Raw genomic sequence first — 26,090 nt, 5'->3', positions numbered from 1 at the left:
AGAAGAAACACTCTCCCATTTTTTGTCTTCTTGTAAGCATGCTASCTCTCTTGATTTAAAACTGCTTTCTTGCTTTCATAAATTCGTATAATGTTACATCCTGATCACTGAGCAGAAACTATTGTGGTGTGTGTGCAGAGTCTGCTGACTTTATTGGAGCTGTGGCTTTCTTTTGCGCAGTGAGTTGTGGGATTGGGACCTAGTGATGTCAATTACCAGCAAGAAACCTTTCTTTGTCTGCAACAATATACTCTTTCAAAACATAATAAATTGACGAAACTTCCAGTGGTTTTCATATATTTTAAATAACCAGATTTGCATCTTAGGTAATGGTGTATTCCAAACTGACATCTTCTATTTCTTTTGATATACATAAAACTGCAGGAAGGAAAAGATATTTTTATATTTACACACACACACACAAAATGGCAAACTTTCCCCCAGGTCTAAGTTATAACAGAATTATAAACCATCAAAATATGGAAATGCTGGCAGGCCTTTCCATGTGGCTAAGCACCCAGGTGCTGCTGTAGTTTACACTGCATACATGTTTTAAATTTGTGACATAAGAGACACACTTTTCATAATGCAGTCATTTTATAGATTTTATTAGACAGACTTATGGTAGGAAGGAATATTCAGAAATTGCAACTTAAATGAGAAAATGTGAATGGTGTTACTTATATAAAATACTACTGCAATAGTTCTTTTATTAATTTTTAATGCACAGCACCCACTGTGACCTCCTTTATTCTTTTCCTGTCAACATGGCAGGCTAGAGAAATTGAAATGGGCTGTAGCTGTTCTCTTCGTTTTCCTCCTTTCCTTCCATTTTGCATAATATTAAAATTATAACATCTTATTGGACTGTCACTGTGATATAATCATTATGCAATAGGCATAATGATTTTTTCTGATCATTATCTCTTCCTTGCTTTTCAGCATTCTCTAAAAACTTCCAAATTCCATGTAGTTATCTAAGGCAGTAAGGCAATTTTCCACTGAATACACTTGTGTGAATTAAAGTTTGTTTAAAAGGTATCTTTTGCTACCTTTCTTATGGCTCTCTAAGAATAGCATCAGTCACATAAAATAAAACATTTTTTGCCTGTCTGGTCTCCTCTGATTACTTTTTTCGGGTGAGGTGGGAGGTGGCTCTGATACAACAACATTTGACTTAATCAGGAGGATGCTATTACTTCTGTTATGTATATTTACTGCTACCTCTATCACCAAGGAGACTAATCTCCATTCCGGTAAAGTCAAGAAGCTCCCAATATTGTCTTTACAGGGTCAAGTTCATGTTGTCACAGCAACAGAGTGCACAGGGTCAGCAGATTAATACATTAGTGTGCATAGGCACTGAACTGGAGTGTAAAAGTTTTGTTGCTGGTTTTGATATTAAACTATGAAGTGGCACTTGGAAATATGGTCTATCAAGACATTCCTGTATATCTCAAAGAATAGACTACACAAATATACATATATTTGCCTAATAGAATCTATCATTTTTACCACAGTGGGAAGAGGACAAAATAATCTACTTGGAAAAGGTGTATTCAGTCGGGAGGAGAAAGGAAGGCCGGAGTTCAGGCTATGAAACATATACTGCATTTGGAATGTTGATATTTTCCCCTTGCGATGCCCTTTCATTAGCCCCTGTCTAACGTGTGGCCTGACAATTGTGACAGAATGAAAAATTCTAGGAAAAGTGAGGGTCACAAGAGAAGAGATTTCCTTCTCTCTCTAGTGACCCTATCACAGTATTCTGATGCAGCATTTTACCATTAAGGAAAGGGCAACGCTAGAGCCTTCACACTTAATCTGTTCCATCTGTCATGACTGTTAGAAACATTGACCAGCAGTGAGCTCTAAGAACTCAGTGCGACTGCAGACATGATATTCTAGCCCACTACAAGGACCTCCTGATGTTTTGTCAGCCTCCAAGGAAGTATTATGCATCAAAAAGGGCAACACCTACCTGACATGCCACCATATGTGGTCCTCTGTCCTCCACCAACTGCTGGCCAAGGTGTGCTGTCTGCATTCAGTCCCATCAGTCCCGACACAGTGTTGGTGGCTGTAACACCATCTGCACCACCTGTGAAAGAAAAGGTCAGTCACTTTTTGTTAAATAATGTGTATATGAACAAGAAAGAAAAAAAAAACAGAAAAACTGTGAAACTGTGAAATAACTAGAAATTCAAATAAACAGCTGAAGTCAGAAAGTAATGAACTGTAAGGGGATGTGCAGAAAGGTCTTTAAAACCAATCCTGGACTGATAGATTTAACACTAGCTTCAAGGCAGGCTGCCATCAGTTGAAAGAGCTGTAAGGGTTATACATGGCACCTAGGAAACACTGGGGCAGAAGGACAGCTCGCTGCCTTTCAGCTGTGTGGGACAGAATCTGTGACACTGGTTACTCCACACCTGGAGATGGCCACGCACGGGGGCCACCTGCTCGTAACTGCCTCCACCTGCTCTGCCTTGCTGGCGCCAGGCCACATTCTCGCTTCTCGCTGTGAGAAGCAAGAGGAAATAAACAGTGTGACGGAGAAGCTAGGACCGTGGTTCTAAGTGATAGATTAATACACCTGCTTGGAAGCTGATTTACTAGCCTGTTGTATTTTAAGCTGTAAGGAGAAGAAAAGATTTAAATATACCTCAAATGGTCTATTTCTGTTTTCTCAGGATACGCACACCCTTTTTACTACTGAAAGTAGGAATAGGTGAAGATACAGTGGTATGGTTAACATATAAATATGATATGAATAGAAGTATGCATATAAAGCTACACACAAACACATATGATTTAATGTTAACAGTCTAATACAGTTCTCTTCATAGATTGTTATATTCTATAATATGACATGGAGAAAATTTAGGAAACCTTTGTGATCGCTGTACTTATTCTAAATACATTAAGTAAACTGTTTTCATATTAACTTGTGTTGCTACTTGTTATTACTTCCAGCATCCCCTCTCCCCCAAGTCCCCCACAGCCTGCAAATTAGTAAAACTGCCCAGTCTGTGCACCAGAGTTGGTTACCTTCCTGTGCAGCCACTGCAATTTTCACAATATCAGTGACATTTGGGGTCAGCTTGGCAAAGAAAGGAATCTGAACAGCTTGTCTAACCCAGCGACAGATGTTCCGTACCAGCTCTGGATCCTGTTCAAATAGGTCAGATAAATATAGAACATAATTAAAAGTAATATGAACAAAAGGTATATCAAGGCAATGAAAAACTTTGTTACAACGGGCTATACTGTAATTTTGTGAAATTACATGTCAGGACTGAACCCCATCTCATTAGTTAACTTATTTCAGACACATCAAGTAACTGCAAATCCATTACAGAAAGGTTAGTTCATGAAAAAAGGAAGATTTACTTTTTTCAAAAGACAAAGATATCACAAAATGTTCATTTCCCAGAGGGCGAAAATACCACTTTGGATGACAGAGAGTTTATTTACTCTTCTATTTTAAAGAGTATTTTTCAGTTTTAATGACTCACTCTATGTAAGGTATGTTGAAAATAATCACTATGATATAAAATAACGCAATCCTGAAGTATTGGCTGATTATACCTTGATCAAAACAAGGATGAGTTGAGGATGCAGGGCTATCAGAATGCAATTCAGCATTTCTGAACTCTCCTCTGACTTCAGAGAATAACTTGGAATGGCAAAAAGGTAAATGAAAGATCAAAATCTTTTCTTTTAAAGCTAGAAATAGAAATCCTCAAGTGGTGGCTTTTCATGATTTCCAGGCATTAACTTCCCTTACGGAATACGTATCATGTAAAGGGTAATCGACTATCCTTTCCATTGAAAACAGCTCAGTAGCTTCAACACTCTCATTCTGGCACATATAATAGTTATTTTTCAATGCAACTTTTAGGCCATGGGTTGTTCTTTTTTTCTGTTGGCTAATGCTCTTCAAAAAATATCTTCACATTTGCAATACTGATGCATGTAAACACGGTAGTGTGAACTGGTTCAAAAATGAATGGTGCTATTACAAGATTTGGTACAAGTAAAACCTGTGGGTAGGCTATTTGGTACTGCAGCAATTATTTGCATTTACTAAATCTTTATCACTCTTACAGATAGCTGAGTCTGTCACGCATGAATAATTTTCTCCCATTTGGATACTGTAAAAAGTCCAAAAGCTGCACTGCTATGCAGTAACTCTGAAAATGGGCTGAGCTTTAATGAAGTTTAGTTTAAAGCAATCCAGTGTACATGAAGGTTCTCAGTTTAGTGAACACACGGGAAATATTTCATTGCTGTTTTTGTCGGTTTACACCAACAATTAAATACAAACATAAAAAATATAGGCTCTGTTCCTAGAAGGTACATAGTGCTTTACATGAATAGTAAAATCCCGAGACTTAGCTCTGCCATTCCAATAAAAATGGTGATCTCCCCGCCCATGCAGCATCCATGAAATATTCATGAAAGCTGCACTGGCAGTATGAAAGTAGTTACATCTTTGACTTTCATTTCTGTTTTGAATTTCCTTGAGGCCCAACGCAGAAATGAGAGAACCACTAGAAGATATGAATTGTATATCCTTTATGTTAATTCTTCTGCTTAGATATCCTCATAATAATGTTCATGATGTTGGCACTACATAACTCATTATGCTGGCTTCACAGTTGCTTACAGTGCTGCCATAAACATTCGTTCTCCAACACAATTTAAAAAACCCCATTCTTTTGATTCATATTGAATAGCTCACTGGGATATCTCTTTCATTCATATTAACCCAATTTCCATCCTATCTAAGACAATTTAACTAGTTTGTCTTCTTTAGTAAGTAATAATTTCTCCTTTTTTTCAAAGGATAATAAGTTAAGCTCTTTGTTTTCCATCAGTTGTGCTACTCCAATGCTAAAATTAACGCAACAAATGCAATGGAAGGCTCTTCAATTTCTCAAGCTACTAAACAGTTCAAATGATTGATTGTGCTGTTTATATAGGCAATTCCTTCTGAAAGGCCCATTTGTTGGATCAGTCTTGGAAAACTGCCCATTTTTAGTTCCCATAAAACCACAGGTAACTTAAATGGAAAATAATTTGAAAACCCAAATGAAAGAGGTGAAATCTTTGTTTTATCCTTCACTTAAAATTCCAAGGGAAAAAAAATAGCAATCTTTGTAGTGAGGAAATGTTTTTTGCCTTTTTTCTTTTTTTAAGAAAAAAAAGTTAATACAGCGCTTCATAGTGGAACAGCCACTGATAGGAATTGGAACAATGTTGAATTTTGCATAAAAAAACAGAATTTCCATGAAATTTGGCAATTTTTGGATTGAAACGGGCATTTCCAAATTTGATTTTTCCTTAATCATTTATCTAATTCGTTTGTTCATTCAGTAAATATCATATATGGATAAAGCTGAATATCTTCCTGAAAAGTTAATGTGAAATCAAACGTTTTCTTTTGTGCCAGCCCCAAAACACATGTACATGTGAGAGCTCTTGCAGCTTCCCTTTTCAAGGTGAGAGTCCTCCAGCAGAGCTGCACTGAATATCCCATTGATCCCTAGTTTCACCCAGATCAAACTTTGTCTTTTTCTGTTCCAACCTGCCCYGATACCTCTTCCTCCCTTTTCTATTTTTTCTGCAACATGGACATTGCTCCCTCAGTCCTGCCTTCAGGTCACTTCCTGCTCCGATCCCACCTTGCGTAGCTCCAGGTTGGCCCATCCTCCATCCATGAGCTGCAGGGACACCCCAAGTGTCCAGTGGTGACAGCCACAACATGCCCGAGCTTCCCTGCTGCCCACACGATTTCTATACAATGAAGCCACTGCATGAGAATACCAGAGCTTTTATGCTCTATAGACAGCTAACATTCTCAAATAATTTCTCATTCACACTTCTCAAACTTTGCTAATATTCCTACCTAGCTCTATCTGAAATGTCACATTTTGTTCTTTAGATCATGAAGAAAAAGTAATTAATTCATGTATGAAATTCATAATTTCCTATTATATTTGTACTGAGGACTTGGGAAAACGCACCGTAAGTTATCACATGGTTGCAAACAGTTAGAACATATTCATGTGATTGGACCACTACATTTTCATATGAAATGCATGAGCTACATAATCCAGAGGAAGTTCCCTGGGAATTATACAACCTTTCCACAGAATTTTACCTTTGGACTGAGAACAATCCACAAAGTTCATACAAGAAGAAAACTTCTGAGAAAGATTTAAATAATTAGAAGGACATAGTTCACATCTAAGTGCAATTACTGACTAAAGAAAGGTAGATTAAATTTTGATTTTTGGAAAAAAAAATTTTTTGACCATATTCAGCAAAGTTTTAAACTCAGGATCAAAATTAAGAAGGTGGACAGCCTGACTTATTCCTGTGCACCAAACACCGGGTTTAAAGCGATTATATACAGGCTTTATTCTGGCATAGGTTTAAGCATTTTGCTGATTCAGGACCTCCCCTGCAGTCAGATTTCTGGAAGATTCACCCTGATTTACAAATTCCATTTACTGATTCTTAGCAGAGATTGGATTTATAAAACATTCAAAGGTTGAGAATATAGCTTTTAAGAGAACACATCTTGAGGCACATAGATTTCATTACAAAAATCTCTGCTAAAAATACCTGTGTCACTGCTAATATAACAAAAGTATCTTTTTTACCCCAGTCCAACTTTATGAAAGTGACTGCAGCTTTTATCATTGATAAAGTGCTTGATGAAGCCTGTATAGTGAAAAAACATTTTTGAAATGGCTTGGTATGTAAAATGTTATTAGCGGTAAAAACAGATGGGCATTTACATTTGCAAAATCAACAACATGAACTAACTAAAATATACTTTGCTTAATCGAGTAAAGGATTTTAATACTTTTGATTCGAAGTCTGCCACGTTGCTATAAATTACCTTCTTCTGTTACACATAACTAGCTTTGTAGGTTCTCTCATTAATGATGATTCAATGCAATTATTATAGAATTTGTAGCATAATTTTATTGTGTGTGTCAATCCAGAAAATAAATGAATGCTTCAATGGACTTTTACATCCATTGGTAGCACATTTTATTTATCTGCTGTATTTTTCTAACAAATGCCATCTAAACAAAGCCTTGGTGAAATTAGCATCAGCTAAAACATAATATTGATCTACAAGAATCTGTTAGTGATTTAATACAATACAGAATCTCTTTTGGTGTAAGATGTACATCAATTTATCTTCTATCTTCCTGTTCTTAATCAAATATTGCTTTTTTACTCCAAAGGCCCAGGAGATTTTAATGTTACAGAGGTTGTCTTTTTACTTCCCTAAGAAGCAGTACAGAATAATTTTTCTTGAATATTCATTATAGCCTCAGGCTAGATGGAGCTTTTAATCCTAACTACTCATTGCCAGTGGGTAGATATACTAGAGGAAAAACAACTATTCACCTTTTTTTTTGTGAATGATCACATGATAAGCTTAACTACCATCATAACTATAAGCATAAGTCCTCAGAAATTAAAGTAGCAAGTTGTCTGATGATTCCAGTTGGCATTGGTAATGAGATGAAACCCATGTCCTTATCATCCCCAAGGCAGATACAACTTGCATGTTTCAAAAACAGGGTGAAAATGCCATGCAGACAGTAGGTCACCACTCTTTGTGTCACATGAACAGAACCATGAAGAGATTACCACAGGAATGTCTGGCTGTAGATTTGGGAAACTAGTTTTACTACTACCTATCTTTCAGTGTTCTTGCAGGGTCCTCATTTTTATACTATCTTATTATTGCACGATTACATTTAAAACACCCCTCCGAAGCACAGAAGTACTTTTATATCTATTTAACAAATGGAAAGAAGAGAATCAGAAAGACTGAGGCGCAACTCCTCCTTCTAGTGCCCAGTGTTTACTAAGTCATTTGCATAAAGATCCGAAGTGCCTCTTCTGGCAGAAAACTGAGCTTGGCTCTTCAGAATGCCTTAAACCATGAGATACCTCCAACATTAACTATAGAAGGATTTTTAATTCTTGAATCTAATCAGCTCTTTAGAGTATTTGAATATCACAAAAGATGAAAATACAACTACTTTAGGGTAATGAACATGCTCTTCCTAACAACACAAACAATCCCTGCGAAGTCCATATGTGTGTGTGTATGTACGCATATATATAGAATGTCAGTCTGAAGGATGCCATAAAAATACCTGTTAAAGAATTTCTCTTGAGAACTTCTGAAGTAAATTTACCACTCAATGTAGCACATTAGCTGATCTTGCCTAATTACAGTTACAGAAAATGGACCATACCATGCAATCTTCACTCTATCCCTAATTACTATAATTGCTGCAGTTCTACCTGACTAAGAACAAGGTAAGGACCTTTGCAGTTAAGAGAAGTATAAAAAGATAACTCTGAGAAGAGTTATCATAATCCTGATTTTACATACATATTAAGGCTTTCTTACATAGGTCCAACAGAATTATCATTACAGATCATCCTGACAATTTATACAAATCCGTTATCCTGACTCTGATGATGGGAAGTTCTAGATGGCACAGAAAATGCTGCAAGATCCATTAGGGGCTTGCTTGTACAGTCCTTAAATCTCATCTATCACTAACTACATAACGCCCTAAAAAACAAAGTTTCAGAAATTAAAATACTTTATTCTCTTTAATGCAACCATAAGTCTGATCTTCCTCATAAACCTCAAATCTTTGATGATCACAAAACTCTGTCTTTCACATATATCTGTTGGCAACGACTTTCATGGATTCATCACGCATTATGTAAACATATTTGCAATTTTAAATACTGATCCTAAGTTACAGAGGATTTAGCTTGCCTTTGTATTAATTTAACATACGTTAAGCTGATATGAGATTCCTGTATGTGGTTACTAGGCAAGTGGCCCCGAGAGTCTCTCATCAGTGCATCCTTCTGGTGACACATGTACTTTCTGTACTGGCTTTCCAGAAGAAATGTAGCCCTTGTAGCCCTCTGACATCTATTATCATTGGTTGATTTTTTTATACGATAAAATGTTCTACATGTAACTTCCTCATTCTCCACAGTAGATACATTTTCCAAAATAGTATGGATAGCTAAGGGAAAAGGAAGGAGCGCTTTTATGTTTGGGAATGACACAGCCTACAAAAAGCCACTTGGAAACTTTATGAGTGAGAATTTGCAAGATTGGGCTTTTACATTTAATTCATGTACCATTCTCACTTTACTATTTAATTCAACAGTAGCTAATAAGGAAAGTGTTAAATCTATCCTCAGCCAGAGTGTGGTCTGAAAGCCCACAGGACCTAAAATGCCCCCTCAAATGAAAGGGGAAGAAGACTCTTCCACTGTTGGCAGCTAACCACCTTGCAAAAGGTAGACTTTCTTCCAGGCCATGCTATGCTTTCCTTGCAAAAGATTACAGTGGAACTACCTGCCACTACTTGTAACGTGGGTAGACAGGGGCAAGATAGGCTTAGAGCCTATCAGCTTTCAAGGAAGTAATGATCTTTTCTATAGATTCTTCACCCAGTCAATATGCTCCACCTGCACAATTTGTAGATCTGGATCTGTGTCTTTTACAGAGCTCTCCAAGATGTCCTTAGGAAATGTTCATCCGGTATGCTGTTAGTTCAGATGCTTTTTACATCCATTACGTATCTCCTTTCCAGATCAAACATTGATCCAGAAATCCATTAGAAAATAAGAATTAAAAAAAAATCAAAATTTCTACGTGTGTGTATGAAGAGCCTTCAAATGTAAAAGAAAAGTGAAAATTTCAGTTTAAATTGCTGCAAATCAATGTCTTTGGCACACCTTTTTTTCACATTCTTCTTCTTTTCCACATGATGCTTAGCAAAGCTATCCTTTCTTTTTCCTCCTACGAGATGTCCAACATTGCCTTCAAAAAACGGAATATCTCTAAACCTACCCAGAATATCCACAACACCTAATTACAGAATTGCAGTCCTTTGTCTCATTTCAAACTTAATTAAAGCTAACAATTTGTTTAAAGCCTGTCAAATTAAGGGAAGGATTACCCAGGACAGAAGACAAATAACTCTTTTTTTTTTAATCTCGAGTAAAAAGCGTTTTTTCATTTCTCAGGAAATATGACAGAAAGATTTTGGTCAACAACTATTGACTGCAACTGTCAAAGAGAAAGAAATGAGGCAGTTTAACCTAAGGCAGAAATAACAGTTTTCACAGCTGAATGTGAAATCATATTAGAAAAAATTTCCAAAAATGCCTAAATGACTTCAGAGGCTTTGGGTCAGCCTACCCAAACTCACAAAAACACTGTTCCTGGATGAGAGCGGATACTGCTCTGGCTAGAATCTATGATATGATAATGTGAAACCAATACCACAAAATAAACTTTTAGTGATAAGAAGAGTACGTAAATTCAGGTCAATATTCTTTTTGGTCAATACTGCATTGTCTTTTGATGTGAGATCCAAAGTGTAATGAAGGTAGTGGAAATCTTTTGACTAACTTTAAAACATTTGGATCGAGCTTCTATTTCACTGTTTGCCTACAATGAGTAAAAACAGACTTCAGATGTGAGTGCAGTCTGACTGAAAGAAAGTAGTAGCATTTTGTGTAACTTATTTTATGAGTCAATAAGAGTCACTTCAGATTTTATACTTGTAATTTCTACATATATATTACTTAACAGTTTTCTTTACATGTTTGAATTGTCCATTAGCTCAGCAACAATTATTTCAAAATCTCATTAGATACCTTCAATAAAATGGTATAGGAAAACCCTATTCAGGATCAAAAATGTTCACGAATGAGTAATTTCATATTTTGTTCAGGAAGGATCAATATGTTTCATTTCAATTTAGACCTTCAGCTTTTTTAATTAACTTATATTTTAAAGCAAGAGGTCTTTTCAACACGAAGAGCTGTTGTGGGTTTTTTCTAAAGAAGAATTTCTAAAAGATCAGAGATTAATATGCGAAGAATTAAGCAAAGTCCACATAGTCACCATTTTGCTACATTTACCCTAGCAACAATACGTACTGTGACTATTGCTCACTGATATAATTCAAGGATTTACTTATTTTCCACTCTCTTACCTACTCTAAAATGTTCTTTTCTTTTTTTTGAAATGTTTTAAAAGAACTCTACAAAGTAAATTAACAAACACCTTCATGTTATTTCCACATCACAAGTGTTCTAATTTGATGAAAATCTGTAATACCTTTAAAGTTAAGAGAAAATGTATGACCTAAAAATCTAAGCATGCACTACTAGTGAGACAAGCACTTTTTTTGCCTACAAAATATTGCAGATCCAAATATAAAGTATAGCTTGAAAAATTCCCATTATCTTTTTTATAGACTACATTCTCTCTCGCTCCATTTTGTTATAGACTTTTTACTCAAGCAAAAACAATACTGTTTAAAGACCATGTCAAGTAAAGATTCCCAGTTCATGCTTGTTTTTGCCAAAGTAGGAATGATTAAAAATCTAAGCAAGAGCCTGGTAATCTGATTCAATAGTTTATTATTTGACGCAGGGCATTACAAGAACTGAAAAAGCCCTGCATTCTAGCTTCAATCTCCATCTTACACGGTAGGGCTTTATTACTATCAAATCGAGCTGCAAGCCTGGTGTCATGATTTGAGCAGCTGTTCTCCACATCAGGCACCGCAAGTTTCACTCAGGGGAGCCTAATGGAGACAGATTCTCCTTGCTCTCCAGTCTCATACCAGTGTGCCACTGGACAGAATCACGTCACTCTGGAGTGGGCTCAGGCTTTGGACATGGCTGAGCTAAGAAGTCAAAGCTCTGAGGCCCAATCTATACAAGCAGAAATAAGAGCAGCTATTGAGAAGAGCCAGCACAAGACTATGGCACTACTGTGGTTCAGAGTAGGAGTTAGCCTACTTTGAAAAACTTACAAAAAACTTGGTGCACGTGAAAAGATTCAACTTTAAATTTAACAGTGTTTAACAAAATACATCTCAAAAAAAACTCGTAAAAGATTATGATAGAAACACAGTTTCTTAATAAGCTTTCATTTTAGTAAATCGACATCTCCTATCTTCCTTTTTACTCACATTTGGTCTTGCAATCACTATTTCTCCCTTTTCCAGCACTTCAGTTAGAACCTTTGAAGGATCTTAAAACTACAGGAGAAATAGCCTTTGATCACCTCTCTCTATTACAAATGAAAGAATGGGAATAACAAGTTATTAGAGCATTTTCTTATTTTAGTGCACTACCGAAGCTGTACAAGTGAACAATGCTAACAGTATATTAAAAAAAAAAAAAAAAGGAAAAAGAAAACACTCTGAAGCCCACCCACAGAAGATTGTACTGCAAAGTTTTTAACATACCTCATCTAACAGCTGCCAATTCTAACATAGGTCAATATCAAAACTCAGGAATACATTTATCAAAGTGCTGTGTGGGAGATCCACTTTGGATTCCCTATTAGCAGTACGGCACTCCTACACACTTCTTTGAAAATGTAGCACTTAATGATTGAAAAAATAACAAATACGAAGACAAGGTCAAAAATGAGCTAGATATTTTTGATTGACCAGTAAACAAAAGTACAAAATATAGATTTGTGATGCGAGTTGAAGCAATGATAAGAGGGATGTCAGGATCAAGCACAGCTGAGACTTAGAAGGTTTGGGGCTGCCTTTTCTTAGTCAGCTTTGCAGTTACTCCCTTTTTCAGATCACATAAAAGCTTTATTAGTTTTTGTCTTCTCCCCACAACTAAAAGAAAGGCAATTCAATTTATTTCGAAAACCAAGTCCGGTCTCTAAGTAGGTGGTAGAGCCATACTGCTTTTCTTTAGCTCAAATTTGTTATTTAAAATGTTAATTTAAACAACCAAAACAAACATAACTGTTAGAAAACATTCTATTTTTAAAATAGACTCTAAGGCTTTTTTAAAATTTGCTATAGTTATATGATAAAAAAAACTCTCTATAGGTTTCATGAAGATAAGTCAGTTAAACCTGTAGCAATCACTATCTGCAGCTATTGATTTCAATGTAACATTAAAGGACTCAAACCCAACCATTATTTTCTTCAGTTGTCACAATAAAGGTTAATAATAGTTGGCCTGAAAGGGTGATGCACAGATTGCCAGTTCAAATTAGCAAATGATTTTGTTCTGAGTCCTACATACCAACTGGGCCTAAGTATTCCAAATGAAAAATGTGAAATTGCACACTAACATTTTTATAAACTTCTTGGAGATACTTAACAGGAAAGATTTATTTATCAACAGCATTGGTACCTTTAAAGTGTTGGCTAAAAAAAAATGACATTTTCCCCCTGACAGAACAAAATATTTTATCTTGGTTGTTTCTATCCAACCAAAATAATGTTTCTCATATCACTGTAGAAAAGTGGTACACAACATGATTAAACAATATTTCAGCTCTTTAGTTCATGCAGAGGTTACCTGCTAGAAGGCATAAAGTTAGGTTTCATTAGGTTTACGTCATACATGAGAAATTTTAAAGGCAAGCATAGAACTTGAATATATGAGCACTACAGCCACAAAGAGCTTTTTCCTGTGGTCAGGTAGGCAAGCTCTCTGTCCCTTTCCTATAATAAAGAGACAGAAAATATCAAGATACTTGAGGAAATCATGAATCTTTGAAACTGACAAATTAAGAAATTTAAAACCTATGCTCTGAGAAGGATTTCCCACTGAGTTTTAAAATAATCATCGTATGTGCCTTTATTCAGATCTGACACACTGTAAATGACAAGCCTTTCAGTGCATTGACTAACTTTACTAGAGGTGAGAAAAAATTTAAAAAGCACGAGCCTAACCCTGAAAATTCTCATTTAGGCAGTAAAGAGACTAGTTAGCACACTGTTAATTAACTTTATCAAATGGTGGCATAAAATCAAAACCACAGAAAGAAAAAGCTATTAATGTGCATTGTGTAGTTAACTTTTATCATGCACCAAGATGAACAATCTTAAAATGTTTTATTTTACCTACTCTCAGATACTTGTGGCTAATCATTTTTTTCCTAATAAATCCTGTTTACAGGACATCAGTGATATGAGTAACTACAATATCTTATGCTGCAACCATGTATCCAAAGGCAACACAGTCCAGAAGGTCAGTAAAAACCAAAACATTTAACAATGTAGTCATAGAAATGTAGGATTGCCTAAATTTTCTACATTTCCCCTTTCTGAAAGCTTTCAGTGTATTAAAGGGTAATTGCAAGAATAAATACAAACTGCCACTTGGATTTTAAGAAAATCATGCTTTTCCTCCTTTCCAGGAAGCATTCACTTGCTATATACTCTGTTGTATCCTAGTTACTGAAGTCTCATTAAAAAAGCCCAAACCTTTTCATTTCCTTTTTAAAACACAATATTCACTGATATTTTGGCTGAACTAACCTTCTTTGTAATATCTGTGATTCATAAGGTAAACTCCAGCTGAAATGCTTGCCATCATAGTGAGACTGAAAATAAGGATCCCAACTTGGTTTCCTATATTTATGAATTTCAAGGAAATAGATTCGCTTTTTCATTTTCTAAGAAAACCCATTCTGAAAAGAACACTTTCCATATATAAATAAAAGCTCACCATGCATAAACAGTATTTAAAACCCTATCAACAGCCATACCATGTCATTAAAAATTCTCAGTGAGTTGGCAGTGCTGTTAACATTATTGTCCTATTTATAAACCCTTTGTATTTTCTGTTTTGTGTTTGGAGTAATTCAATTAAAAATCCTTCAAAGCAGTAACAGGGATTAAATGTTGTCAAGCTGCAATATAAAATTACAGAATAGTGTTCTGATGATGAATTTATTAAACTTTGCATCTTAATTCATTTCTTCTTGAGTGTATGAAAAACAGAATTCTTAAGACAAAATACTAATCAACTCTCGTACCTCATTATTAAGTATTGTCACTTTTTGCATATTACAAAAAGTAAAATACACAAGCACTAAAAGGACATATGGTACTGAAAATGTGGAATAAATCTGCTTAAACCACAACATTTCATTATACCTGAATCCTATGAGGACAACAGGAAAGGAAATGAAGTGAGGTACCAGAAGAAGGTGGCTGAAGTCATCAAGCCAGTAGTGACCATATAGTAAGTAAGCCTTTTCTCTTCAGATTCCTACTGAAATTGTTCACGAGTCAATTGTTACTCTGAAAGCATTATGAGGAGGAGTTTAAAGAAGGAAGGAGTGAAAAGAGAAAGGGAACAGAGACATATGAAATGGGAAAAATGAAAAAGGGGACAAGTCAAAGAGGTTAAAACAACAAAACTGAACGAGCTTAAAAGATGACATGTGGCCACGGTTAGTGTGGAAGCCAGGAACTTAAGCCCAGCAAATACATCTTCTGGTCTGAGAAAAAATGTACTTAGATCTATGTTTGCACATGTTGAGCACAAGGCCATCAGTTAGTGGCCCTTCTCCTTACCCATTCTACATATCCTCAGCAAAACAATGCCAAATGTACTCTGTTCACTTCATGCAGGCGCTGGCGCTGTTCCAGCAACCTCTCTGGATCTGCACCAATTTACTCCAGAAGATAATTTGGGCTGCATGTTCCTTTATTCTCTGGGTGTTGGACTTAAGAATGGTGGGGGGAGAGGAATCACACACCACTCACCTCTGCTGTTGTGACAAAACCGTCACCACTTGAACTAGGGAGTCATGGTTTCTGATGAGTGTGAGTCTTGGGATTGAATTTCCTGTGTCTGACTGAGCTTTTCCTTCAGCTGGACTCTTAAGGCTACTGTTCATATCCATCAGTTCAGGCAGTAGCCAATTTCTCTTCTCTACCCAGCTGCCTAGTTTTATGAGACCTGTAGAAATTTGGTATCCCTCAAACTGTTTCATCTCTCAGAAATTTGATTGAAACAGGTCGTTTGGCTGAAGCACACCTCAAAGCAATAGAGGGGTACTAAAAGACACAAAGAGAGTGAGATGAGCTAGGCCTTATTTTCCTAAGTTCCCAACCAAAAAGGAGGAAAGTGGTCAGTGCAAGTGGACAACAAGATGTATAAATCCTGAAACACTGCCACAAACCTCACTTTGATTATATTGGCTATATCTATTTTGGGAGACAATGTTCCTGCTGCTGCTATAGCACAGCGTAACACAATCTTGCTGTACTTTGCATTAATTTGTTGCAGTTAACTGATACAAAAGAGAAGAGGGAGAACTAATATTGCCTGCAGGACTCAATGAATTATACTTAACCAGCATATTATTGTAGGGTGATAGTAGAATGCCACATGAACACAGATATAATCAAATTCTGTTTGGGGCATCATTTATTTAAAATACTTCAAGCTCCTTGACTGTAGAGCAACAGCAAATTATCATGCTATGCTGTGCACTTCAATTAAGAAGCAGCCTCATCTTTCCTATTTCCAAGGTACAGCGGAGCAAATCTAATTGTGCCATGCAGCCAGTTTTCATCTCTGTAGAGTAACCAGTGCTTTTGGTTTTATTTTGTTTTTTGTTGCTGTTGTTTTTAACAGATTCCTCTTCTTGTGAACGAGGCAATGTGGGCTTTTATGAATCTTGCCTCCTAATTGCAGGCAATAAACATAAACACAGTCAGCAGCAGAGGCTGTGGCAACTAGAGTTTAAGTAAAATGAAAATAAAGGTAAGAAAGCAACTACAAAGCAACTTCATTTTGTATATGATCTGAAGAGTTAAACAACCAGGATCTGTATTTCAGTGCTCATGAGAGAGAAATACACATCTCTTTCAATATAAATTAAAAACGCAAATAGTCCCCCAAACGTATAGCTTAAATGGTGAGATATGCAAATATATGCTACATATTGGAGGGTTAAAAGGCATGACTAATTAATGGGAAATAGTTATAAGCCAGGATGTTATTAATTTTTAAAATATTTGCTTATAGCATAAAAAAAGTCTATTCTTGCACTTAGGCTGAGATCTTTGAGTATGAGAGACTAAAAAAAAAAGTCCAGAAGCATCCTCTGTGCTTGGTAAGTTTAGCTGATATGTTGTTTTTGACTTGAGCTCTGCCTGTCATACTGACCATCTCCTCCGATGTGAACAAGTGAGTATTTGTGCTTCCCTTTATCCACTACTCATTTCCTGTCTCTGGTATAAACAATGCAATTCTTTCAGATAGAAATTTAGCGTGGCGAATGCACAGAATAACAGAGATGTTAGTTTGAAAAGACTTCTGGAGGTTATCTAGGTCAACCTCCTGCTCAGAGTGAGAGTATTGCTGACACTACATGGGGTCAGCCGTGGCTTTGCCTACCCGAGTCCTGAAACTCCGGAGATGGAGATCACATGAGCTCGCCAGGCAACATGTTCCTGTGCTGCATTACCCTCTCAGTGAATTTTTTTCCTGAAGTCCAACCTGAAACCTCCAGGCTGCAATTTGTGGCCATTGCCACATCATCTGACACTACTGAGAATCACCTTTCTTTGCAGCTACGCTTCCATTATCTTTGTAACTCCCCTTCAACAGCTGTAGGCTGCTCTTTCCTTCACTCCCCACTAGGCCAGTGAAATTCACTGAGATTTTTGAAGACTTTGGATATCACTCATCCCAGTCAGTCTTACCCTAATGATTCTAAGTATATACAGCATTTCAAATACAGACCTGAGATTTCATCTGAACAACAGAGAATGACACAAAACTTGGCAGGAATGCAACATGAAACCCAGATTATCAATTCAGTCCAACTATTTACTCATTCTTACTAGAATACCTGGAGAAAATTCTTGACTTTCGGACCAAAAATAAAAAGCCAAACACTGACATTCATGGTTTTAAAATCATAGTATTGGTCCTGAATGTTTAATACCATTTTTAGAAGCATGTGTTAAAAATAAAACATTTAAAGAATCTTTGCATGGTTTCCAATGAAGAGATACAAAGCTCACCACAAATACAATAATAATCTGCTGTTCACCATATTGTCTTTATGTTTATTATTAAATGTTTTGTACACTTACATTATCCGATTCAAAGAAAATCTGTGCATTAGTACTGTTTAACTTAATGATAAAAATTCTCTTACAATTTTTTAATGATCTACAGCTACAGTTGCAAACTGTTATGAAAGAATACAAATCTTAACTTTATTATCATTAATCAGCATTAGTAAATATAATTGACATTTTATACAGAACCAGCTTTAAGTAACTTATTGGCAGAAATACAGATGCGACTTTAATATTACCCTCTGGCTAGCTATGCTGTTGAGGCGCCAGAGTGTCTGCACTAATGATTTGGAATTAAAATCAAATAAAAGCTGAGAACTATAATGCAGTATAAAACAAGCAGCCACTTTTAGTACCAGTTCTTTATATATATTATTTGGATGTATCTGGAATTTAAAAAATTTACAGTGGTATAAAACAGTGGAAGTGTCTGAGAGCAGATAACAAAATAGGATAGAGAAAAAGTGAATCTGATGTTCCCAGATTTCTACACTTACCCTTAGGCACACCATAGGAATAGAAATGAGGAGCAGTGCAATTAACCTTTCTTTACCTTTTTTTTTTTTTAAAGCAGAACATTTTAGACATTAAAAATAGTGAAAATAAACATACATGTATTTCTGCCTTTATTTTTCATCTCAGCAATTTCTGTAGTTTCCTGAGGATTTAATGGGCTTAGGCATGAAAAGGGACCTAATCCCTAAGAAATTTTCCTATGAAGATCTGGATTATGTTATCAAAAAGATTTAAGAAAACCTACTTCACTGTACAAACAGGAAAGGTATTCTGTCTCTCAAAGCCTCATGCCCTGTCCTCTAGGCACTGAATACTTTTTTCCAGAGCGTATCTGAGCCCTCTCTTCCTCACATTACAAATATACCACCTACTTGACTTTAGCTCTGGAAAAATATGTATTAGGAGTTAAGCCAAAATACATCCTAGCGCTTTCCTGGTTTATGAGGGGGCCTCCGGGGGACTCCATATGTGGAACTCCCATGAAGGCCCACTGATAGATGTCCTAGCACATATCATTATTTTATCCAGTTTATTCTCAGCCTTTGCTTCAGCAAACTACATTTAAAGCCACTATAATTTATCATAATCAACTCTGAGGAAGAACCTCTGGATTTGGCCCTCTAAAGATTGCTTGTTTTATTTATTTATTTATTTGTCTAAAGAACTGGATTCTTTTCTGAGCTCTCATTTTTGGTAAGAAAGTTAAGAAAAGACAAGACATATTTAAGTGAGAGTAATATATATTAATCATTCAAAAGAATATCCATATTGTATGGGGAAGCGAGAAATACTATTATTATACAAACATATATGTATATATAATGTAATCATCTTCTTGCTTTATGGATCTGATCTCCTCCAAGGAGAGTCACAAATCCACAAGATAGCCCTGAGTGCTCAAATTTTGCATTTGGTTCTCTGATTTTACAGTAGCTGAAAGATATGTAAAGCTCATGTAGCCAGACAGCTCCCTACTGACTACACATCTAAGCAACTTCACATGCATATATTATTCCAACCAGTGCAGGTTGGAAATAACATACGCTTAAAAAAAAAAAAAAAAAAAAGGAAAAAAAGAGCTTGAAATGAGCCTATTTCAGTTTCCATGTGAATCCTTCAGGGCTCTCCCTGACTAAATCACCCCCTTCCACAGGGTTTTACCATCTCATGTGGAGACAATCCAAACTACTGAGCTATACCATGCAGAGCGAAGGGTGGGAATTGCTTCACAAACTGATAAAAATGGCTATTACAACTGCTTGTTGTTAAACACACTTTTGAAAAAAAAATTAATAATAACTATTACCATTTTCCTAGAATGGTCCTGAAGACTTTTTGTAATTTTTTTCTCCCTCCCCCCTTTTAATCAAAACTTTGGAAAATGACCACTGGCCATGAAAAGCATCTAGACTACTTTCATTAAAAATAATAATCTATAGCTGGGAGTAGATTGACATCATTTTGTTCCCAAAAAATAATAAAAAGTCCCATGCACTAGGCCTGACAGTATCGTTATTATGATAAAGCTTCAACTGAAGTGTGTCCACAGTTCCATGGAAATCATTACAGCTCCTATTGTCTCCCTGATAAAGTTTTAGAAAGTTAATGGCTTAGTTATCCAGCCATACCTCAGTTCTGAAATGGTCTGTGTTTAGCTGAGGGAGAGAGGATGAATTAAGATATCTACTAGCCCCCACTGAGAGGATCAGCTGAATAGCATTTGTGGTTATTAGGGTATATAATTGTGATCCCCCACTCCAACTTCCTCCTCCTCTTTCTCCCCTTGCCCCAAACAGTAGTAAGATGGGAAATCAAGCACTCGGAAGCTAGGATTTGCCAAATCAGTGCCTGAATATGCAAACTCAGCTCAACTATCTTCTCATGTACCTGAAGCCCGGAGGCTTCAGTCTTCGGAAAATTTAAAGGCCAAACTAAGGGAAATCTTTCCTGAGGGACTGGGTGAACCAAGATTTCTCAGAGACTTCCAAGATTATCACATTTGGGCATGTTTCTGAGACAAAATAAACTTCAAAACCATGGTCAAAACATGCAAAAATCTGAAAACTTTGAAGAGAAATGAATGTAAGAATTGGTTTTTGAGAGTGTTTGTTTCTTCATGGGCAAAACAAGACACTTTCTCCTAAATAAAGTCATGGAAAGTATTGAAAAATCCTGCATCAGATTTCAGCATGACAGAGACAACTGGCACGGATAATTCTAATCCAAACTGTACACAACCATCGAATCTATACACTGCAGAACACAGTCTTATAATAGGAAAAGGTAACTGTAGGTGGCACTACCAGAATGTATGCCGTATTCCGCGATTCTGAAATACAGTTAGGTTCAAATGCTAAAAATTGTACAATGAAACATGTGAAATGTGTGTATACCTCATGTCTTTCAAAATCATTATTGATATACACAGCTTGCACTGTGTTGTGATCTAAAAGATATCTACAGGGCACTGCAGTGGGAACCAACAAACTCTGTCCAAGCAGTTCTTGGAAATTATCTGTTTTACTATTGTTTCCTGTTGAATACATAATGCATTTTTGTTCTCAGCAAAACTAAGCATTTTGTATATTCGTAGCTTCTGTCATTTTCCACTTTCAGCAATAAATATTTAAACACATTCAACCTAAAAATCTCAAGCTGGTAATCTGCCGCTTGCGTCTTCCCCCCGAGGTGTAACTATCAATGCGCTAGTGCACGATTGCTGAAGAGACATGAAAGAGATTGCTGTTACAGTCCTACCTGCCCACAGGCCAGGCCCATGCCTCTCTCTCCCATACCATGAGGACATGACAAATTTAACTCCAGTGCATCTGCACCAGCAACCTATGAAACATGCAAAAGGAAAAAAAATAAATTAATCCCAAGTAATGTACTCTTTCACTGTAGCGCTAACCACTCATGTCAAATAGATTTTTTAGGTGCTTGATTTATTAAAAAAAAAAAGGGGAGGGAGAGAGAGAGAGAGAGAGAGAAAGCTGTTGTTATGATAGCCTGAAAATCAAATGTGTTGCTCATTACAGAGAAAATTTTCAAGAATTGATGTGACTTTCCAAAAATACAAAGGAAAATAAAGCAAAAACTAAATTAAAAATAGACAACCATGATAAGGAGTTTTTTCTGCAAAATGTTAAAAAATGAGAAGTATAATAGGGCCTTGCTGAAGCAATGAGAGAAAAGCTCAGCAGTTAGCGTTACACAGGTAGCTTCTGTGCTCTGAAGAACTGTGAGTCTTAGTAGTAAATTTCTCCTTTTTGCTTTAATAGATATTGTCTCCCTGTATTTTCTGCAGATGCCTGTGCCACAGCTTTTGTGGTTAAATATTTTGTTACTGAAGTCAAACAAGAGTATTAAGAAAAGTCCATACAAACATATTAAGTGGGTTAATTTCTCTTCAGCACCCTCTATTAGCCAAAATTAAAAAGGAAAAGAAGCTGAAGTGTATAAGGGCAGCACACAAACACATTTCCATTTTCTCCTTGCTGAATTGCTCCCGCCTAAGATGAGGATCTTTCCCCTTGCCTTCTCTTTGGCTGTAACTAGTATGTTGTTTTGCATTTGCATTTTGTTTTTCTTATTGACCTGAAATAACTTTTGCCTGCTGTGTAGACACGGTTCAGCAGCTCTAAAAGAGCGTGATCACGGAGGAAGCTATCCATCATTTTCAGGAATCTTCCACTTGCCGGTTAGCTCTGTGAGCGGGGACTACGCAGCCGCCGTTCCCGTGTTATTGGCCTCCGTGACAAGCTGACCTTTTGTACGAATAGGTTGTCCTCCTGTGGAGAGAGACCTCGGGACCTTCTGGGACTTGTGCTCTTTGGAAAGCCACATCTATTACCTTCTGGATAGGGTCTTACGCATGTGAAAAAATATCACTGCTCTTTAAGCAGTGGATTCCAGAGCTCCCCAACAAGTGTGACCCCTTCCGCAAAGCAGAGATTAACAATTACTTTGCTGAAGAAAGTTATATTACATATAGGACACGTTATTAAAAGCATTTAAATAATTACTCTTTTCCAAAGGGGTAACAAACACAGATTGAAAGTATCTGTCTTAAAATTAGATAGCAGTATCACTGTACTAAAAAAAAGGAGCAAATGGCACAATAAAGCCATTCATCACAGTCAGTTTAAAAGCAGTAGAGCTCATGTCAAGCATGGATTCCACAAAAGATTTCATGGTCAATTAGGTAAATACAGGTATAAAATGGACTAGTGTTGAAGATCACAAAGCCAATTACTGATGATGTTTAATTTCACTTCCCTAAGTCCCCAAAGTGATTTTTTCCCTCACAAGTTTAAAATGTCCAAAGAAAATAGAGAAGTGTCTTCCTGTATTACCATGAGAGGCTTTAAAACACTGTGAATAAAGAAGAAATGGTATCCAAACATAATATGCATGCCTACAGAAACATGCTTTCAAAACATCTATATCCATAAATATATATGTGTGTGTATATATACATACATATACATTTAAACATACATACACAGAATATGAATTTGTACAATACATATAAAACATCTAATGCTGAGCTAAAGGTAACAATAATGATAAGCTAATAGCTTTTTCTTTACAAAGTTTGTTAAAGCCTTCCTTTACTAGTCTGAAAACATGCTTTTTTATTTCTTCTAGATATTTTGATCTGTGATGAAAAATACAGTTTTGTTTAAAAATAACAACTTCCTGTTATACCTGGATATACACATCTTTCTGAATGATAATATCAATGTCTTAATCAACTGTTTCTTATACTATTCACTATGGACATAGGGACATGTTTTTAAACAGTTTTTTTCCTTCAAATGATTTCAAAATTGAAATTTCAGCTGTATCGTCTGTTTGCATTTGTGTAAGATTGGATTTATATTATAGGAAGCCTGCTAACTGCCATTATATACACTGGCTTTCTCTGCTATCATTTTTGAAAGTCTGTATTAAAACTAGAATAGCATTAAATGAGCCTTTTATACTTTAAATATTGAAGAGTTTTATATTCAAAATTTCTTCTGGTGCTGTCAAACTAGTGTGCCTGTAGGCAAGGTAAGATCAAGTTAGGCTCTCAAAGGTAGAATTAAATTTTATCAGGGCATCCGTCATAATATACAGTTTGCTTAAAATGCAAATAAAAAGTATACAGATTCAAAGTCTAAAGGCTTTCCAGGTACTGTTTAAAAATCCAAGGGACCATTTTTACAGAATAGATTTCCTTTAAATTTACATTTCCATCATTTTAATGAAAACACAGAATAAACAAATTATAATGGACATGCTTTGAATTCTCATTTTGCACTTTGAATCTATTTCTTTCAAGAAATTTCTTATTGCAGCTCTTATATTTAAGAAGAATAAGAAAAGACAAAAGTGATGAAGAAACACATTTAGGAAAACATTACCTCAGCCATTTTTGAAAGTTCAGTCCAGTCATCCTTGCTGTAGCTGCTCATGATACTGGCAATTAGAATCTGAAAAGAATATATATGCAATCATTTTAAGCTGTGTTACCAGATTTTGTATGAGATCACAGTACCGTGATTCCAAACATTAACTATCTCTATATGGGAACTACTACCTGTATACGGGAACCAAAGCACTGGAGATGAAAAAGTGGTACATGAGGTCACCCATTTTATCAATACCAAGTCACTAAGGAAAACTAGCAGTCCTATTCAAACATACAGGAATTTACAATCTCTTCAATATGCAGAACCTGATTAAATGAGAACAAAGGCAGTCCTAGGCACAGAACCAACTGTGAGACATAGCTGTTTCTGAGCTCAAAGGAATGTTTAAGTTCTTAACTATTTATATAATGCCAGAAGTATTTGGGGCTCTTTAGAGATAGGTCAGATATAAGCATGAGAGTTCACAGTCTAAAGTGACACCATATGAACACAATGTTCCAGCTGACTTCCATAAGCCAGGACAATCCAAAACTAGGGACTAGACTAGTGAAATCCAATACTGCATAAATGAAGGCTCATGAGAAGCAGCTAAGAACCCTTTGGGTAGAGGGAACTGGGAGGAGACTGCGAGACCACAGGGAGGATCCGGGGGGACTGACAGGACATCAGGGAAACTACTCGGGAAGGGAGCTGGCATTTTGTGGAGACACAGACCACATCGCTGTGGGAGACCAGTATCATTAGTTCCCTTGTTCACAGAACAGCTTGTTTTTTTTCTTTAAAACCACCATTTTCTAACATTGAGTTTAGCCATATTGTAATGTAACGAAAAGGCTTAGCAGGCCCCTTGGAAAAATCCATTTAAATAAATGAATAAAAGGCAGTAAGACTATTCAATTATTCACACATGAAGCTATCAAGGTGCCTACAGCTTTGTACAATTCAGGCCTAATTCACTGCCCCCTCTTATCCTCAGTCATTCTCATGGCCACTGTTCCTAGGTTTTCCCTTCCCCTTTTTTTCCTTCCTCCTCCTATCACTCTCACTTCAAAAAGAGTTTCAGCTTTTATTTTCCCAAGATACATTTTATTTACTATTTGCTGGCTGTGGTTCCAAGAACTGTTCCATGTATTGCTTTCCTCCTCACCGTACTCAATGCCTTTCAAGTTCAGATTCTGTCCATAGCTGCTTTTACTCCAATTTCTTTACTGAGGCTAAAGTTTTTATGTAAAATAAGGTCTAATTCAATTCTGATAAGGCTGCTAGACACACACCTTCCCAGTTGCATACAACACTGTTTATTGTTAAACAGGAGTTAACTTCACCATCAATTTCCAGTTCAAGTAATGTTAGTTTTTAGTTAAGATGAGAAGAAATCACCTGTTCTGGACCCAGCAGAGACTGTCAGACACTGGAATAGCCTAGAATAAACCCTGAAGTTCCTAAAATCTTGGTGACACCAGCAGTGAATGTAGCCCCAGAGCTCCTCCTGCACAGAGGACTTCTAAGAAGGATGAGGCTAGCAAGAGGCAAGACTCTGAGGCCGKTATTGCAGCAGCTCAAAGGATCAATCAGCAAGAGCAATGACTGAACTCAAGAGCACAGTGGTGGATCAGTGTGTGCGCAAAGGAACTGCCATGGGAGGAAAGCAGAAAAACGTTTGGCCACACTTCTTGTTTATGAAAGTTTTAATTTTGCTTCACAGGTAGCATGAAGGTTAGTTTGAGTCTTGTCTTCCAAACAAGCTTTAAAGTCTGCATTAATATCTGGGATGAGCTTATTCTTTCCTTTCCAGTCTGTGTAACACTTCTCTTGAACTTTCCCATAATGTTGAGGGCTAATGACTCATTCATAGATGGGAGACTTTTAAAAAGTCTGGCCTATAAAAGTCATCCAGCACACATCTGTTGGGAACTGCAAACTCCCAAATTATCTCCAGAAGAAAGCTGATATATTTAATATCTTTAGAAAGAAGGAAAATATACTTTAAAAAGAAAGGTAGTTATGGATAAAATGAGGTATGCCTAGGTTACAATATATTCATTTAAAAGGATGATACAACTTGTAACTACCATTATTTCCATTACATACGTTGCGTTGCCCTGATGAATCTCTACCTACCAATCCACCACCTACCTACGTACAAACTACCTATCTATCCACCTTTCTGACTGATGTT

General features: G+C 36.4%; 1 protein-coding gene across 5 annotated transcripts in view; it reads right to left on the bottom strand.

The window, feature by feature from the left end:
- Positions 1-26,090, bottom strand: part of DPYD (dihydropyrimidine dehydrogenase) — a 375,517-nt gene that overhangs the window by 93,946 nt on the left and 255,481 nt on the right. For all 5 annotated transcript variants that reach the window (XM_026057686.1, XM_026057684.1, XM_026057685.1 and 2 more), the window contains 4 exons: positions 23,903-23,971; positions 21,249-21,332; positions 3,052-3,172; positions 1,982-2,101 (listed from right to left, as the gene is read on the bottom strand). In XM_026057686.1, coding sequence (XP_025913471.1) covers positions 1,982-2,101; positions 3,052-3,172; positions 21,249-21,332; positions 23,903-23,971 — 394 coding nt within the window. The remainder of the gene's footprint in view (positions 1-1,981; positions 2,102-3,051; positions 3,173-21,248; positions 21,333-23,902; positions 23,972-26,090) is intronic.

The sequence above is a fragment of the Apteryx rowi genome, unplaced genomic scaffold (assembly GCF_003343035.1).
Source record: "Apteryx rowi isolate R43461 unplaced genomic scaffold, aptRow1 scaffold_14, whole genome shotgun sequence".
In the NCBI taxonomy this organism is placed as follows: domain Eukaryota; kingdom Metazoa; phylum Chordata; class Aves; order Apterygiformes; family Apterygidae; genus Apteryx; species Apteryx rowi.
Note: the sequence above shows the minus strand (reverse complement) of the source record. Positions and strands in the feature narration are given on the sequence as shown.